This window comes from Epinephelus fuscoguttatus, linkage group LG17, assembly GCF_011397635.1.
Source record: "Epinephelus fuscoguttatus linkage group LG17, E.fuscoguttatus.final_Chr_v1".
NCBI classification, from domain to species: Eukaryota; Metazoa; Chordata; class Actinopteri; order Perciformes; family Serranidae; genus Epinephelus; species Epinephelus fuscoguttatus.
In genome coordinates this window covers 20,773,398-20,789,749 of record NC_064768.1, presented here as the reverse complement: position 1 = coordinate 20,789,749, position 16,352 = coordinate 20,773,398, and the positions used below count along the sequence as shown (strand labels likewise).

At 41.3% G+C, this 16,352-nt stretch overlaps 1 protein-coding gene across 6 annotated transcripts in view; it reads left to right on the top strand.

Moving 5' to 3' along the window:
- Positions 1-16,352, top strand: part of akap9 (A kinase (PRKA) anchor protein 9) — an 85,778-nt gene that overhangs the window by 61,179 nt on the left and 8,247 nt on the right. For 4 of the 6 annotated variants that reach the window (XM_049601684.1, XM_049601683.1, XM_049601682.1 and 1 more), the window contains 15 exons: positions 79-198; positions 5,772-5,948; positions 6,503-6,607; positions 7,607-7,759; positions 8,339-8,425; positions 8,885-9,913; positions 11,346-11,489; positions 11,576-11,620; positions 11,709-11,849; positions 12,634-12,678; positions 13,273-14,127; positions 14,982-15,039; positions 15,511-15,632; positions 15,758-15,946; positions 16,098-16,265. In XM_049601684.1, coding sequence (XP_049457641.1) covers positions 79-198; positions 5,772-5,948; positions 6,503-6,607; positions 7,607-7,759; positions 8,339-8,425; positions 8,885-9,913; positions 11,346-11,489; positions 11,576-11,620; positions 11,709-11,849; positions 12,634-12,678; positions 13,273-14,127; positions 14,982-15,039; positions 15,511-15,632; positions 15,758-15,946; positions 16,098-16,265 — 3,438 coding nt within the window. The remainder of the gene's footprint in view (positions 1-78; positions 199-5,771; positions 5,949-6,502; positions 6,608-7,606; positions 7,760-8,338; positions 8,426-8,884; positions 9,914-11,345; positions 11,490-11,575; positions 11,621-11,708; positions 11,850-12,633; positions 12,679-13,272; positions 14,128-14,981; positions 15,040-15,510; positions 15,633-15,757; positions 15,947-16,097; positions 16,266-16,352) is intronic. The other 2 variants (XM_049601681.1, XM_049601685.1) reach the window with 2 other exon arrangements.

The following is a 16,352-nucleotide window of genomic DNA, read 5'->3' as shown; positions in this document are numbered from 1 at the left end:
GTCTTTGCTGATAGGATAAGCCTGTCTTGAAGATCTGGTTTAACATTTTCCTATTTCTGTCTTTATTTTGGTGTCCAGGAACAAGCTGTGGACCGAGAACACGAGCGAGATTTCTTTCAGCAGGAGATCCAAAAACTGGAACAACAGCTGAAGAATCCACAGAAGCTGCAGGCTGGCTCTGAGCAAAGAAACCAAGAGGTAACAAGAGAAAGCTCTGTTCTCTGCCAGAGGACCAGGCATTAATGGAGATGCTTATTTTCTGAACATAACACTGTTGTTGTAGCTATGAGCACTGAGCTGAGAGTCAAACAGCAGAACAATAGAGCTGGTAGAATTACCTGTGCCACCTCGAAAATGATACCAAATAGTGGGAGTGTTACTCAGATGAAGAAGTGAGATTAATGTTTGTTCTTGTGATACTTTGTGAGTTGTGTAATAGTGGGTTTTATTTGCACGATCATCAAATGCAGAATACAGTGGGAGTGAAAAGATTTGCTGAAGTTAATCGCTGCTCTGCTGCATCTGTTACTCAAATACAAAATGTTGTGTGTCCAATTCCCATACTATTTAATATGCTGGAAAAAGATCTACTATGTCCAAGTACATAGCATATCAAATGCAGTGTGCAAAAATGCCAGGATGTTCTACTGCATCTAGTCTTATTTTGCAACGTGCAAGCCAGCATGCTTTTCTAGTTAGATCCGTTTCAGCGACCGTGTCACAGACAGATGACAGCTTGACAGCTGACTGATGCTGCACTAATTTTAATCAATCAATCACAAACCATTTAAAAAATGTGCAGTTATATCTTGAAAGTTTAAACTACATGTTTTACAGTGTTACAACAGCAGAGCTCTGGGTTGACCTCTGTCTCTGGGGAGCTCTGCGAATGGTAGTTTGTTCTATCTCCAAGATAATGTTAAGATCTGCTGCGGTCCAAATGGCATACTTTTTCTTTTTGCTTCAAATCTAGCGTTATGGACTGTGACGGATATACAAGCAAGTTACGACTATGAATATGAAGCAGTATTACTATAATTTCATATAACAGTATGTACTTTTTATGGCAGCTGCAGTACATGCTGGGGTAAAAAAAAAAAAAAGTATGCCATTTGCAGCCTATGCGTGATGTGCATTTTCACATAAGTACAAATATATGGTATGTATTATAATGCCTGATATCACATTTCAGAAGTGAATACTCATGTCAGGAGATCACAACTGCTGACAGCTTACAGGCTAAATTCAAATGATTTCGCTTAAGGTTGCACTTACCAAATTTTTTATATTAACAACAGATCAGGTGAAGATTTGTAACATAAAAGGTGTTGCTTTTATTGATGAATATTGATGAACGCACAGAGGTTTATCACCCTCTCAATGCGCTGTTCCCCTCAGCTCTACTGAGTGTTTTTAGTAATTCAGATCATTGTTTTGTTTAATCTCACTGCTTTTATCAACCTTGTTTCCCCATCGCTGTTTTCAGCTTAAAAGCTCAAATGAAACCCACTTTAACCTGCTCAGCAAGTAGCTTATGAACATAGCAGCTGAAGAGACTGATATTTCCACTTCAAATTAATATTGATATTGCTCTGTATCTGCTGGATGTGTAAATAGGTGACTGTTTGCCAACATTGCCAGATCCAATTATAAGGTTATTATAAGTCCATAATGTGTTCACACCTTGTTCCTCTGCCCCCAAGTGGCCAAAAACAATTCAGTAATGACACACATTACACCTAGTCTGACATTGCCAGATAAATTCACAAATGCAACTCAGGGTTAGTTTGTTTGGGATTTCCAAGAGGCATCATCAACGGCCGTAGATCAAAATGCAAGTGGACAGACCTACAACCAATCTACTATGACTATGGCTTGCAGAGATGAGCTGTGATGATGTGGCATCAGTATGTCTGTGAACAAGTGTCGCCATTTTCACAATCAGGATTTGAAAGTAGTACTTAAGTAGAAAGTTCCACATCAGCTGTAGCCATCTTTGTTGTTTTCACAAACGTCTTGACGGTGGTCTTCTTCACAAAGCTAGGTTTATGCTCTCCATGGTGTCCTCAGCGCAAGGGTGCGTGAGCATCAAACACGCTCAATATCAGATTAACACTTGTGATTGGCGCTACCCAGGCCAGTCCACCTGAAAATCTGTCTGAGCAGAGGGAGACCTGCGGCATAAAACATGAGCTCGCCAGGCACATTACACCTGCACCGTGACACGTCTAACATAAAATGTATTGTTTATAGGATTGCGATTAACTTCTACAGATACTGGTGCTAGTCTTCCCAGTAATCTTTGCTATCGAAAGTCAGTTCGATGTAACTTCTGGTTCTTTGTCCTGTCCTGATTTGTTGGCTGAATTTGATGGTCACATTTTCACAATTTTATTTCACTGTACATAAAAATATTTAGGAAATATTGAGGATTGTTTGACAGTAACAGAAATAACAGAAGATATTTCTTTTTGTGCATCAGTCTCCTTCATCACAGCAGTAACTGAATTCAGGTTTAACCTCAATGTTGTTTTGCTTTCTGTGTGGTGTTATAAATTTTCCCTTGTCATTTTTCATCCACTTTTAATCTAGCCTCCAGTTCACTCCAGGCAAGGAGAAATATAATTTTGATCAACACTGTTGTCATCATATTGAAGCGCTAATTATGTCCCCAAACCAGATGACTGGCTCCTGCACAGGACAAAATAATTTGACAGTAAAGCGTTATATCCTGTTTACTCTGAAGGCATCGTGTTTATCAGAAATTCAACTCATTTGCCTTTTGATAATATAACAGAACACAGTTGCCTTCAGAAAATAAGCTGCATTGGGTTATGGGCCCTCTGTGCGTTTCACTTGCCCGATCTGAAACATCATTTGACAAGATAAGTCAGTTGTTCCATCAGGGGAAGATGAGTTTAGTATACAGTGCTATCAAAGTGTTTCCTGTAACTAAAGTATCCTTGATTTGCCCTTGCTGCTTATTAGTCTTTGAAAGGTCTGTCTGTTTGTTCTTTTGTAAATTAGATTGAGACTTTAATTATTTCCTTTGCGGTTGCTTTGAGTCATGCTATACATTAGTTGTGTTTATAGTATTACTTCATACATCAGTTTCATTTCTGCTTTAAACTCACAGGCTATACCTCAGAAGATAACCTCTACTATTTCTATAATTTCCAGAGACTGCTGCCACGTTTTTATCACTAAGTGCTTTTTCTTCCCCCTCTTGCCCTTGAACTGTCCATCCTCTGATCCCTTATGCCTCTTCCTTCTCTCTCCCGTGGCTATTACAGGTGGATGGAGTAACCTCTAAGGTATTGCTTCTAGCTACACGTAGAGTCCAGTCTGCCCCAGAGAGCATTTAGTGCATTTTAGTAATCCCGCCTGACCCTGTAGCAATTAATGGACTGTCCGTCTTTCTCATCCTTTTTCCTCTCTCCAGTTTGATCCCTATCTGCCGTGTTTGTCTTCATCTGGACGCGACTTCAAAACACTCTTTCCTCCCGTCTCTTCCTTTACTGTCCCAGTGTAAAACTCAACATCAAAGTAAAGTAGGGTGTTCACAAGCTCAGTGTAGAATCAAAATTAAGATTAAAAAAGTTTACGTCCCCGAGGGGCAATTTGCTTTTCAGACAGTAGTCCAACACAGATACATGCAATACAATATTCACAACACAGCATAAGGTCCATATCTCCTACACTGACACCATGAATCATGGACAAAGAAGACAAAATGACATCCAGATTTATAATTTGTTTAAATTCCAATAGCAGAGGAGATAAGTGGCAATCTGTATCTATTAGTGCAGCCTTTGGGGAGTCTAAACCTCCTCCCTGATAGAAGCATCTGGAACTCAACATGTAACAGATATCGAGGGTCCCAAACATAGAGTGTGCCTTTGAGATGCCCCTCACTTTATACAAGTGCTAAACGTCATTAAGGGTAGCACCAGTAATCACTTCATCAGGAAGCCTGACAGTTTTTCCCCGTTTGTTCCTATTTTTACGACTTAAGACTTCCAAACCAGCAAGCCGTAGAAAAAGAAAGGACAGACTCAATAAAAGAATAAAACCTTTCTGTTGAGTCATGTCCATGTTAAAACTTCTCAACTTTCTTAAAAAGAGCAACCATTCATTTGCCTTTTTACATATAGCATCTGTATCTGCATCACATGCATAAATACTTACACTTCACTTTAACTTAGTAGTATCCTAAATAAGGACTGTCCTTAGATACAGTTATATAAAACCCACTTTTTGCATACTTTGAAAGGCTTTTCATATTTTTCATAGGCTATGCAAATACATTAAAGGAACACTTCTCCCACAAAGTTACCATTTGTATATCAAAATGCAGTGTTACCTTGAATTTGTTTAAAAAAAAAAAAAAAATTTTTTTTTTTTTTTTTTACATGCCTCCACAGAAAACAGCAAAAATGATTATTTATTGCTTGATTAGGGACTGTGTTTAACAACAGCAAAAACTATATCAAAACATCCCTTTACAAACTGTCACATAACTCATGCAGTATAATCCAGGCCACATTTATGCAGTTGTAGTCCCAGTACTTTCCAAACACATGAATTTTCACCGCAACATTACTATTTAAAACTGAATCGAAAGCTAACTTATCTCTGCTCTCTTTGAAGTCGGCCTCCACAACTAAGGTTTTAGCAAAAATGAATGTGTACTGAGCATCGACTGGATAAATGTGACTTGGATTATAGTGCATGAGTTGTGTGAGAGTTTGTAAATGGATGTTTTGATGTCTTTATTGCTGTTGTTAAACGTGGTCCCTAATCAATCAATAAATCAATGCGTTTGCTGTTTGCCGTGGAGGCATGCAAGAAAAACAAAGTTCTCCTCACAAATTTAAGGTAACATGGCATGACTGATATAAAAATGGTCAATTTGAGGGTGAATTATTCCTTTAATATGAATTTGCGTATTTTAGCAGTATTTTACTTGCGACTTTATCTATGTTTTTGTTTTAAGCAAAAAGCAAGTACGTCTCCAGCCACGTTTTTCCCGAACGTAGAGCTAAAAACTGGATGAAGAAAAGCACTACAGATGACTGTAATTCCATCCATAAATGAACCACAAGGGACACTCTGGTACAGTAAAGTTTAAAGAAATATAAATAGACCATTCAGGACTGAAGTACTCACATGAAGAGTCCATCCGACACTCTAGTCACTTTAATATTTAATGAAGGGCTGCCAGTGAGGGGGTGTGATTCATCTGCCTTACTACAGTGTCATTTTTTAATAGAAACTCAGTTTTTTGTGTCACAACATCCTTAAAATGCATTTCTGAAGCAACACGATACAAAAAAAGTCAGTCGTTCATGAAGCAATATTTTCTTGTTTGATCAAGCAGGTGGTACAGTTTACCGTCTAGATGTACATTTATTTCCTAGTTCTAGGATAATCCTAAACAAACCTTCCTCCCATTGACCCTTCTTCACCTCTTCATTGAGCTGCTGATGTTTTGCCGTCTCACAGATGGATCAGTTACCTGCCAGCGGTCCTCCTGGTTAATGTGGTTTGTGTCACCCTGAATGAAATCTCTCTCTCCCCTCTGTCCCTGCACCTCTTTTCACTCTCGGCCCCCTCCTTTCTCAGGTGGATCAGCTGACCTCACAGCTAGCCGTACATGTATCAGCTATGCTGTTGCGAGTAATGTCTGAGAGCGATTCTCATTAACCGACCCCCCTCCTTTCTCTTCCTCTCTCTCTCCCGCTCCCTTCATTTCTCTCTCTCACTACCAGGTGGACCAGCTGACCTCCCAGCTGAAGGAGAAGGCGGATTGGTGCAGTGAGCTGCTGCTCAGCTCAGAGCAGCTGCGTCGTGAGTTGGGAGAGCGCGACGAAGAGATTGACAAGCTGGAGAGCCGCATCCGCGAGCTGGAGCAGGCCCTGCTGGCCAGCGCTGAGTCCCTGGAGAAGGTTAGGAAGGGGAGGGGGAATGAGGGGGGAAGTGGGAGATGAAGGATATGCAGGAGACTGAGTCAGAGAAAGCAAGAGAGAGAAACAATAGCTGTGTTGAATGGCAGAGGGTGTGTGTGTGTGTGTGTGTGTGTGTGTGTGTGTGTATGTGTGTGAGTGAGAGGATGTAGATGAGGTGACAGCTAGAGGAGGAACGGGAGGAATGCATGGAGAGGGAGAACAATGTGTGGGTGGGTCTACTTCAGCCGCCCCGGCAGTTTGTTGTTGGTGATGGCTGGCAACTGTCAAGATTGCCCCCCAGTGTTCGTGGAGGGCTGTTGTAAATGAACAAAAAGAGCAGTGTAGGAAATGCTCATATATCTGCTGTGCCGCTGCTCAGCTGACGAACGGCATAGAGTTTAAGCTGCACGATAAAGGGTACAAAATGGAAAACGTGCATTTCTAGTTTGCATCCTTGAAAATCTGCTTGATCACAAGAGTTTGCTCTTTCACGCCTTCGTGCGCAGGTTGTAAATAACTGCTGTGCTGAATAGTTTCTTTTGTGTGTGTCGCAGGTTGAACAAAAGAAGCAGCATGCATCCATCACAGAGGCAAAACACTCCACACTGGAGGCTCAGTTACAGACGGAGAGAGAAGCTCTGGAGAGGAAAGAGAAAGAGGTAGTGTGCTGTTCAGTTTGTACTCTGAGGTTTTTCGAAGCACAAATGTATTAAATTGGATAATATTTCAATCTGATGAAGATCCAGCTGGGAATGAAATGTCTATTTGAATGAATGTGTGGCTTGGAGTCAGTGTGGCAGCGTTACAGGGAGGGATGGGAATTAATATGATTTTATTGATAGCAGTGCCATTAGTGGTTCAGCTTATTGGTCTGATTCTTTATTGGTTCCCTTATCAATTCCAAAACAATTTTATATGTGGAAAAAGTAGGCTCGCTGCAACAAGGGAATATTTGTACAGCACTAGTTTTCATTTAGGTTTTCTTAGTCAAAGAAAAAATCTGTTAAACCTGCCTGTGTGGCGCTAAAGTTATTATACCATAGGATATTTACCCTTAGTAACAGATGTGCAGCTTGGATAAGAAGCAGTGGCACTTGTGTGCAAAGTGTCAAATACATGGCATTTCTGAAATTTAAGCCCATGTTTTGTTGAAAAGTGTTGTCAGCAAATAGCTAGTGTTTCCACCCTTACTTAAAAGTAACATTTTACATTAAAGCAGCACTGTTGTCATCTGTCTTCTTGAAATGTAGCCACGCTTTGGACCATTTTTCATCCTCTTTGCCATGACTCATTGTTGCAAGTTTACAGCAGTGTAGATGATGAATGAGTTCAACATCATTGTTTTGCAATGTGCAACTGTCAGAACAACATGTTGGCATCAATAAAAGGAATTGATAAGCTGGGAGGCATGCAACTCCAATGAATCAGACCATTTGGAACTGATTCTCCACCAGTTCTACCCGTAGTTACAGCCATGTTTTTCAATACAGTTGCTACTACATGTGAGGCGTGTATAAATGTGCTTCTTTATCCTGCAGGGGAAAACCATTTGTACTGTAGTTCGCTTTGATATCTGCATATTTGTTCAGTTAAAGTTAGATTGAAATTAGATTTTCAGTCATCTCGTGGTGTCTCCTCATGTTCTCCTGTCGTCTCAGATCTGTAACCTGGAGGAGCAGCTGGAGCAGTTTAGAGAGGAGCTGGAGAATAAGAGCGAGGAGGTGCAGCAGCTTCACATGCAGCTGGAGATCCAGAGGAAGGAGATCAGCAGCCAGCAGCACTACCTAGAAACCAGGGACAGCATGCTCCAGGTAAATGGGTGCACACACTTTTTATAGTTTTTATGTAACATTGGTTGTGTGTTTGTACTTATATTCTCAGTTCTTCTATGTTTAACCTGTTTTCTACTTATAAGCTGTTGTGCTAAAGAGCAAAAGATAAACTGCTGGTTGCTGGTGACTTTTAAACTGTTGACTGATGTGATAAGCGTGACATTGTCAGATAAGCTTGTACTTTAACAGCACAATACAACACAAGGCCTGGTTATTCACACAACTACACACTGCTCCCATCAGTAGCAAACAAGATCATTTTTTATGCCATGCCTAATTATATCTTTATAACATTTATTTTTCTGCTCCCAAACTGCAAAACACTTTGGTTCAAATGCTCTTTTTTTAATTTACTTTTTGTTGCTGATTATAGTTTGCACATTTTCAGGTTTTTTTGCCCGTTCATTTGCCTTGCAAAAGTCACTGCCACTGCTGGCACATTTCTTCTTTGACCCAATTATTGTACTTTCTGTAGTCCACCATGAGGCTGACTCTGAGTGGACTGTCCCGTGACATGTTTATTAAAAGCCATCGCATTATAATCTCTGACTTTTGAAGGTGATGGAGGAGAAGGACAGGGAAATAGCACTTCTTAATGAACAGATCACTAAGCTTCAACACACGGAAACAGCCTCTGATAACAAGGTAACGCAACATGCGTATACGAAATAGAACAAAAGTCTATTTCGAATACACATAGCTCCGTGGTCGTGTGTGTGTGTTTTCTACATTCGTGCACACCTTTTATTTATTTATTTTTTTTGTTTGCTCCATTTTTTATTTGTGTTTTAAGTTGGGTTGTTTTTTCATTGTTTTGTCTCGGTAAGTAAATCCACGGCACCGTCGTCTGTTGTGAGGTGATCATTTGCTCATCTGAGGTGGTTGACTAAACCTCTGAGTCTCCGAAAGAGCTTCAGAAATTCTTTCACTATCTGATCAATTTTATCTGACATTTTAAATACAAACGCCAATTAAAACTTTGGCCCAAAGAACTTCTCGAAGCACAACAGGGACTCGGAGGTTTATCCAAATAGCAGGATAGCTATCAACTCCTCAAATCTGATATTTTTTATGGTTTATTAATATCTGCACATTTCTCTATAGGAAATTGATGTGAAGGATGAGCTGATGAAAGACCTGGAGTCCCAGGTGGAGTGCCTGCGGAGCGAACAAGAACGCTTGAAGAGGAATAATGAAGAGGAGCTCGACCAACTGAATGCAGTCATAGACAGACTTCAGCAGGAGCTGGCCAGTATCGAGTCTAAGCAGACTACAGAGGAAGAGGAGGACACCAAGGTGGAGCCAGAGAGCACCGCGTGGAGGCCAAGTAAAGAGGAGTACGATGAAATGAAGCAGAGAATGGACCAGGCCACCAAAGAGGTCGATACACTTAAAACAGAGCACAGCAAGCTGTTAGAGACGTACCTGCGTTTGAAAGACAGTGCAGAAGCTTCAGCTGAGACAGAAAAACTGGAGAGCTCTGAGGGAGAACTTGAAGAAGCTCTCAGACAGAAAACTGCAAGCTTTGTGGTCATGCAGGCTCAAGTGCAAGCTTTAGAGCAGAGTGCAACAACCAGAGTTGAAGAGTTGGACCTCCGCATCCAGGAGCTCGAGGATGTGGTTGATGAAAAGGACTGTGAGTTGAGCAACTGTCGCCACCTTCTGGAGCAAACACAAGGCTATGCAGATGGTCTCCAACAGAGGGTCTCAAATCTGGAGGAAACTCTGAGGGAGAAACTGGCTGCAGCGCTCGTCAGCCAGGCCACACTGGAGGCCTTCCAGCAACAGCAGTCACAAGGATCCAAAGAAGACCAGGATCAGCAGAGACATGCTGAAACACATGTGGAGCCACATGTCTATGACTTTGGTGATTTTGGTATTCCACAAATGGATTTCAGTAGAATTGGTCAAGCGAGACAAACTCCCACAGGGAAGGTGGTCCACCTGACCCAGAGGCTGCGGGAGCTGGAGGTGGGACTCAGCGGGATGCAGAAGGACCAGGAGCTCCAGAAGCAGCTGCTCTCCAGCTCTGAGGAGGAGGTGATGGAGTACGAGAGGAGGCTGGCTGTGCTCATGGATCTCCTCAGTCAGATGAAGACCAGGACACACCAGAGGTCATCGCCGGCTGTGGGGGTAAGAGTTTGGCCAAGAAGTTACAAAATAATAGTTCAACAGTTTGAACCTGGCCAAGAAAATGTCTGACACACATTTCTCCATAAAACCACAACTTGTTTTTTTTACACTTCAAATTTTGTTTGAATTAAACAAACAAATAGCACATGTTTCTAGAGGCAGACAGATTTTGTTACCTTTGTACAGAGCCAGACTAGCTGTTTCCCTCTGTTACCAGTCTTCATGCAAATTTTCTGTACAGACACAAGCAACATGCTCTCATTCCCAACTCGTCAAATACAGGCTTGGTCAGTGGTTCTACACTTCAAACTATGACACTCAAGGTACCTCTCTAGCATCAGTTTTTCATCAGTTTGTTACATAACTTAACTTGCGTAAAAAAGTTAACCAGTATGTGACTTATCGTATGACGTATAGCTAATGTAGATGACTTTTGGTCACCTGGGTGAAACTCCCATATTTGTTTGACCCGTCCACCTCCCATCCCTCCCACGATACGCTGACTTTCTCGCTCTTGATCTCGCCTGATGTGTCTCACACAGACTCTAAAGGGTGTCTTGTGCATAGGGATGCAGCTTTATACAGTGGAACCCTTTTGGGGTCATAGTAACTGCTAATAATTATATTAATTTTGTAATACCATGAAGCTGTGATGTTTTCGGAGACCGTTATATCGTGAAAGTCTCATACTGTTGCAACCCTAGTGCGTCATTATCAGAAGCCCCCTGACCAGGCTGCCACATTTGATGCCCTAGGAATGAGAAGTGGTTGATACAAAAGTGGTAGTGATCTTTTCATCTAAATCCCGGCATAAAAACAAACAAATATATTTCACAAAATATCAAAGTATTCCTTTAAAGAGCATAGAAAGACCTATTTTACTGTTCAAATCAAGGTATATTAGTGTATTATGTATAAGAATATATAAAAAGACTCCAGGGTGCACTGATAAAATGTGATTTTTTTACTTTTATTTTTTGCTAACTTTAGATCTCACTGAAACAGACAGTGACATTCATTTTTGTTCATAATATAAAAAACACCATTAAAATATAGTATTTTAATTTACATGTAGCTCTCTCATGTTCCACACTGGACCAATGGTTTTTCTCCTTAACTTAAATTTGTGGTAACTAATGAGCACATTATTGTTAGTGATAGAACTCTTAGGAATGAATTAAAAGTAGAAGAAATATAAGCTTGGATTTACACCTAAAAGTTAAATGCAATAATTGCCTTTTTTGTGTCTGTGTACAGTACACTGTATGATCAACACCAAATCTTTATATTGGAGCAGGTTTTTAAATTTACCCTCATGAATGGTTAACGAGTGAAAACCCAGTGAAGTCACCGTCATCAAGTCTCTGGCTGTGTAGTGTCGTCCCGTCCTCGACACATTTTTAATCAGTTTGAATCTTTGTGACTATTTTAGCAGACGTCCTCTGCTGAGGAGCAGCCGGCTGCTGCGTCAGAGCTCCTTCAGGAGTTGCAGGAGGTCAGAGACGAGGCCTCAGCCACCAAAGAGCAGCTCGAGAGCTACAAACAGAGCTGTGGCAGACTCCAGGAGGAGCTCCAAGTATGTCACTGCCTCTGGGTATTCATACTTCTTGTGAAAGTGTTGCTAATGTTTGGTGAGATTAACAAGCGTGTTTTTCTTTCTAGGACAAAACTGTGACAATAGACAGACTACAGAACCAGCTTCAAAAGGTAGGAACGAAAATATGATCTTTTGCAGTTTACATTTTCGATAAACCTAAGTCTTTTCTTGTTTAACATTTAAACTTTATTACGTTAGGTATCATCTGGAGGCCAAGAGGAGACCAAGGTGTCAGACCTTCAACAGGAGTTAATAGAGGTTCAGAGTGAAGCAGCTGCCACCAAAGAGGAGCTGAACAGCTGCAAGGAGAGCTTGGAGAAGTTGCAGGAGCTACTGCAGGTACAGAGCCAGTTTGTTATATAAAGTCTTACATTTATATCCTGTCTTGGGTTCTGTAGAAGTCTGAAGGTGATATTTTTGCCGTGGCGAGATTTGAGCTCATCTAGCTGCTACTAAAAGGAATAGTTTGACATTTTGGAAAATATGCTTCTTTGATAGTCACTTTCTTGCTGAGAGTTAGATGAGAAGATCAATACCACTCTCTTTTCTGTAGTATAGATATGCAGCTTGACCAGCAGTCAGGTAGCTTAGCTTAGCATAAAGGAAACAGCTAGCCTGGCTATGTTCAAAACTAACAAAATCCACCTACCAGCACCTCTAAAGCTCAATAAAGCCCCTTTCCCATTGGACAAAAATCCCAGTAACACCCATTAACGTTTGGCTTTTCTATTTAATGGGAAAGGTTACAATTAGCATTCACTCCTGGGACAAATGACTCCACAGTAGTCATGGGTGTTTTTCAGCTTCAGCTCCGATCGGGTCTGATCAGCAATGATGGAAATATGACACAAATAACACGTTACACTTCTTTTTTTATATGGATTAAACAATATACGGTGTATTAATTAGTGAGTGTTTGAGGTGCTGATGGGTGGATTTTGTTGCTGTCCTACAGAGCAAAGCCAGCTGTTTCCCTCTGTTTCCACTCTTTCCCAAAATGTCAAACTATTCTTTTACATGTGTTAACTTTTGTTTCATTAATACTGAAGTCAAATATTAGTTCACTTGTAATGTATGTTTTTATTTATACACATTTTGATTAAATGCAATTGTGTTTTTAAAGGAGCGGGAAATGACCATCGCTCACCTAAAAGGAGAACTTTTTAAAGTAAGTCGGAAATGTTTTAACTCCATTTTTTGACATGGAAATATGATGTAGGGAAGATTCACCATAATTGTAACATTTTCCGTTTTTTCACTTGAAGATTTTTTTACCTGCATGTGTCTGCTATCATAAACCACTAAGTTTTTTGATAGAAAAAAACAGTTGTAAGGAGCTAAACTGAAAGAGGACGTTAGGGACACATGAGATTAAACAAATAGTTTTCATGCCAAATCAACAATATTTTAGTCAAGCAACTGTTTTACGTTAATTTCATACCATGGATGTGATCTCAATGTATAAAACATCATGATATTATTGAAACTCACCACCCGATTACACCTCCATGCTATAGCCACATAGTTCACTTATATTTGCAAGTTAACAGACATACAAGGCCATGATATTAAAAAACTTTCCTGTCAGCATTTAAACTGAAATTTAACAGTTACATTTAAGGCAATTCTCCCCTACAGTATAATCTGTGTTTTTATATTTCTCTAAAACTGTTCAGATTGTTGATTTATATGAATACATTATATTCTTTCATGATTCCTGGGTATGTGTGTAGTATTTGACCTTTTCTTTATCGTCCTCAAGGTTCAAGCTGATGAAGACCAAGCTAACATGTCAGAGCTTCTGCAGGAGCTCCAGCAGGTCAAAAACGATTCGGCCTCCACCAAAGACGAGCTCAACAGCTATAGGCAGCGTAATGAGAAGCTTCAGGAGGATGTCCAAGTCCGCGAAGTTTCCATTTCTAAGCTCAAAGAGGAGCTCCAGGGGATGAGAACGAATGTGGACACCACCAAAGAAGAACTCAATAGCTACAGGCAGCACAACGAGAAGCTGCAGAGCGAACTCCATGTCCGTGAAGTTTCCATTTCGAAGCTCAAAGAGGAGCTCCAGGAGGTACGAACAGCCTTGATGAAGACAGCAGATTCTGGTCCTCCATCTCCTTCTCCTTCTCCTTCTCCATCTCCCTCTCCATCTCCCCAGCCTGTCTCCTCTGCTTCTTCCTCCTCCACCACCCAGCCTAAAAGGAAAGGAGGCAAACAGCCGGCTGGTAAGGGAAGCAGTGCCAAAGATAAACCATCTCTCTCCAGGAAAAACTCTGCCACTTCCAGCCAGTCCTCCAACAAATCCCACAGCGCGCGGCTAAACAGCAGCTCTGAGCAGCAACACGTGGCGGTAACGCACTCATTCACGCAGACCGAACCCCTCCAAATGTCCAACCTCAGCCAGGGAAGTGAGTCTGCATCCAAAGAGGAAATGGAGGAGGTGATCGGAGAGTTCCAGGAGAAGATTGTACAAATGCAGGAGCTCCATGCGGCAGAGATCCTGGACATGGAGGCGCGGCATATAACAGAAAGCGAGAGCCTTCGCAGGGACACACAGGCTCTGGAGGATGAGTGTAAGGCCCTCAAGGCTGTCATCGACAAGCTGCGCTCCACAGAGGTGAGGGCAGGAAACAACACCTCTGTCCCAAACCCATACAACATACTGAATCTGTACATGCTAATGATAGTCCACATCCTAATCATCATAGTGTACTGTTTTGTCAGTTTGTACAGCTGGTGGGCAGCTGTGATAGAGGTAAAGTGGTTGTCCACTAATCAGGAGGTCTGTGGTTCGATCCCTGGCCCCTGCAGTCGCCCCTGCAGTCTACATGTCAAATTGTCCTTGAGCAAAATACTGAACCCCAAATTGCTCAGTGTGATCACTTATTATGGATTTTTAAGGCATTTGGTTCATGCTGATTTTACATTTTGTCTAAAAAAGCAAGATGGCTAAAATGTGCTGCGATCACTTTCAGAGATTCTTCTCCTCCTGCCACGAACGTACATGACAGATGATTCATATTTATAGTTGCTCTTTGAATCACAAATTAGGGCTGCAACTAATGACTTTTTTCATTTTGATTAACCATTTTGATGTCAGGAAATTGTGAAAAATGCTCAGCACAAGTTCCCAAATTAAATCTTCAGATCGTTCATTTTGTCCTGCAGACATCCCAAAAACCCAAACAATATTCAATGTACAAAGATATGAAATAGAGACAGTTGCAAATCCTTGTATTTAACAAGGTGAAACCAGGAGTTATTTGGCACCTCAACTTGAAATTTGCCAATTAATTTTCTGTTGAACAGCTATTTGATAAATTATCTGTCATCTATCAGCGTTTCTGTGACATGTACAGTAGTAAAATGTTCTGAAGGTGCTGCATACTAAAGTCTCATGATCTTGTGTGGTGTTATCATCACAATTTATTCAGTAAAAGAAGGATCTGAATCATGTTTCATCTTTTCCAGGCCCCTTCATTAAGACAAGACCGTCCGGCATCACAGTTCAAAGATGGCTACACAAGTGGTAAGAAACAACACAAGGGGCTACTCCTCTGTTTACTTTTTGCTTCAGATGGTAAAGTCTGTTTTTTCCTGTATTGTAATCACCTTAATTATCCATGGACATGAACTAAACAAAAACTGACAATGATCAAATGTTTTACAGAACCCTAGGTGTGTATTCAGGTTTTGCTTGAATAAACAATTTACAGAAATAACCTGAGTCCCATAAACAACACAGTCCTGAGATAGTCGTCTGCTCAGCTATTCCTATTCCTATCTGACTGTTTCTTTGAGACGCTTAAAACAGTTTGTCAGGGCTGCTAGTGTTTCACACATTTCTTATTAGCATTGGTAACACTTCGATGCACAACATTGCCATGTGAATGCAGGAGAAACAGAGTTTATTTAATTGTTGTAGTGACCAAGACCTATGTCCACGAACTCATGGGCACGTCAGTGTTGTATTCAGACCAACGTGTTTGTCGTCTTGCAGACAGCAGCTCAGACTACAGTCAGCGGACTGGATTTGACTTCCCGAGCTTGCAGCAGGAGTTTAGGACGACTCCAGAGGGTGCCAGGAGAGACACTGATGATCCACTGCCTGACCGGATCAAGGTATCACCTTCACTTAGCATAAACATCATCCTAGTGCTCAGCAGTAAATGATCATACTGAAATATGCCTGTGATTCTTTTCATTCGTTCTGCAGAAATAAAAATTTCTGTTTTTTGTGTATTTAGACGCTGCTCAGGGAGGTGCACCAGGAGGGCATGCAGGTGCTCTCTCTGTCAGAGCTCCCTCTTACAGAAGGCGAGCCAGGCACCCAGTTCAACATCCCAGGCTGGTTGAAGGAAAGAGATGCCTTACTGGCAACTGTGGAGTCTCTTAAAGGCCTCATCAGCCAGATGCAGACACACAGAGAAACACAGGTACATGAGGACTCTTCACAAAACACTGCTTCCTGTAGATCAGAGCTCAACCAGTCAGAAATATCGCAGTTCAAGCAGCAAGATTTAAATGTCAGGTTGTGTTTTTTCTCTGTGCTTGTGTCTTTATCTGTGCATCTCTGACTTGCTGCAGACATCAGGCGGTGTTGACTGGCGTGGGGATCTGCTGGATGCAGTGCGGCAGGTGTTTATGAGGGAACGCAGTGTGTTGAAGAGCGCCCTTTACAGTCAGTTGGATCTGCTAGAAACCAGTGATGCCATCATACACCTCAATCAGCTGGAGCACAAACTGGCTGAACAGGTCAGAAATAAGAAGTGAATCTGTAATTGAACACTAAATCCAAGCCCTCACTGGTCTCTTTCCTCTGCTTTGATTTTCGTTTGTGTT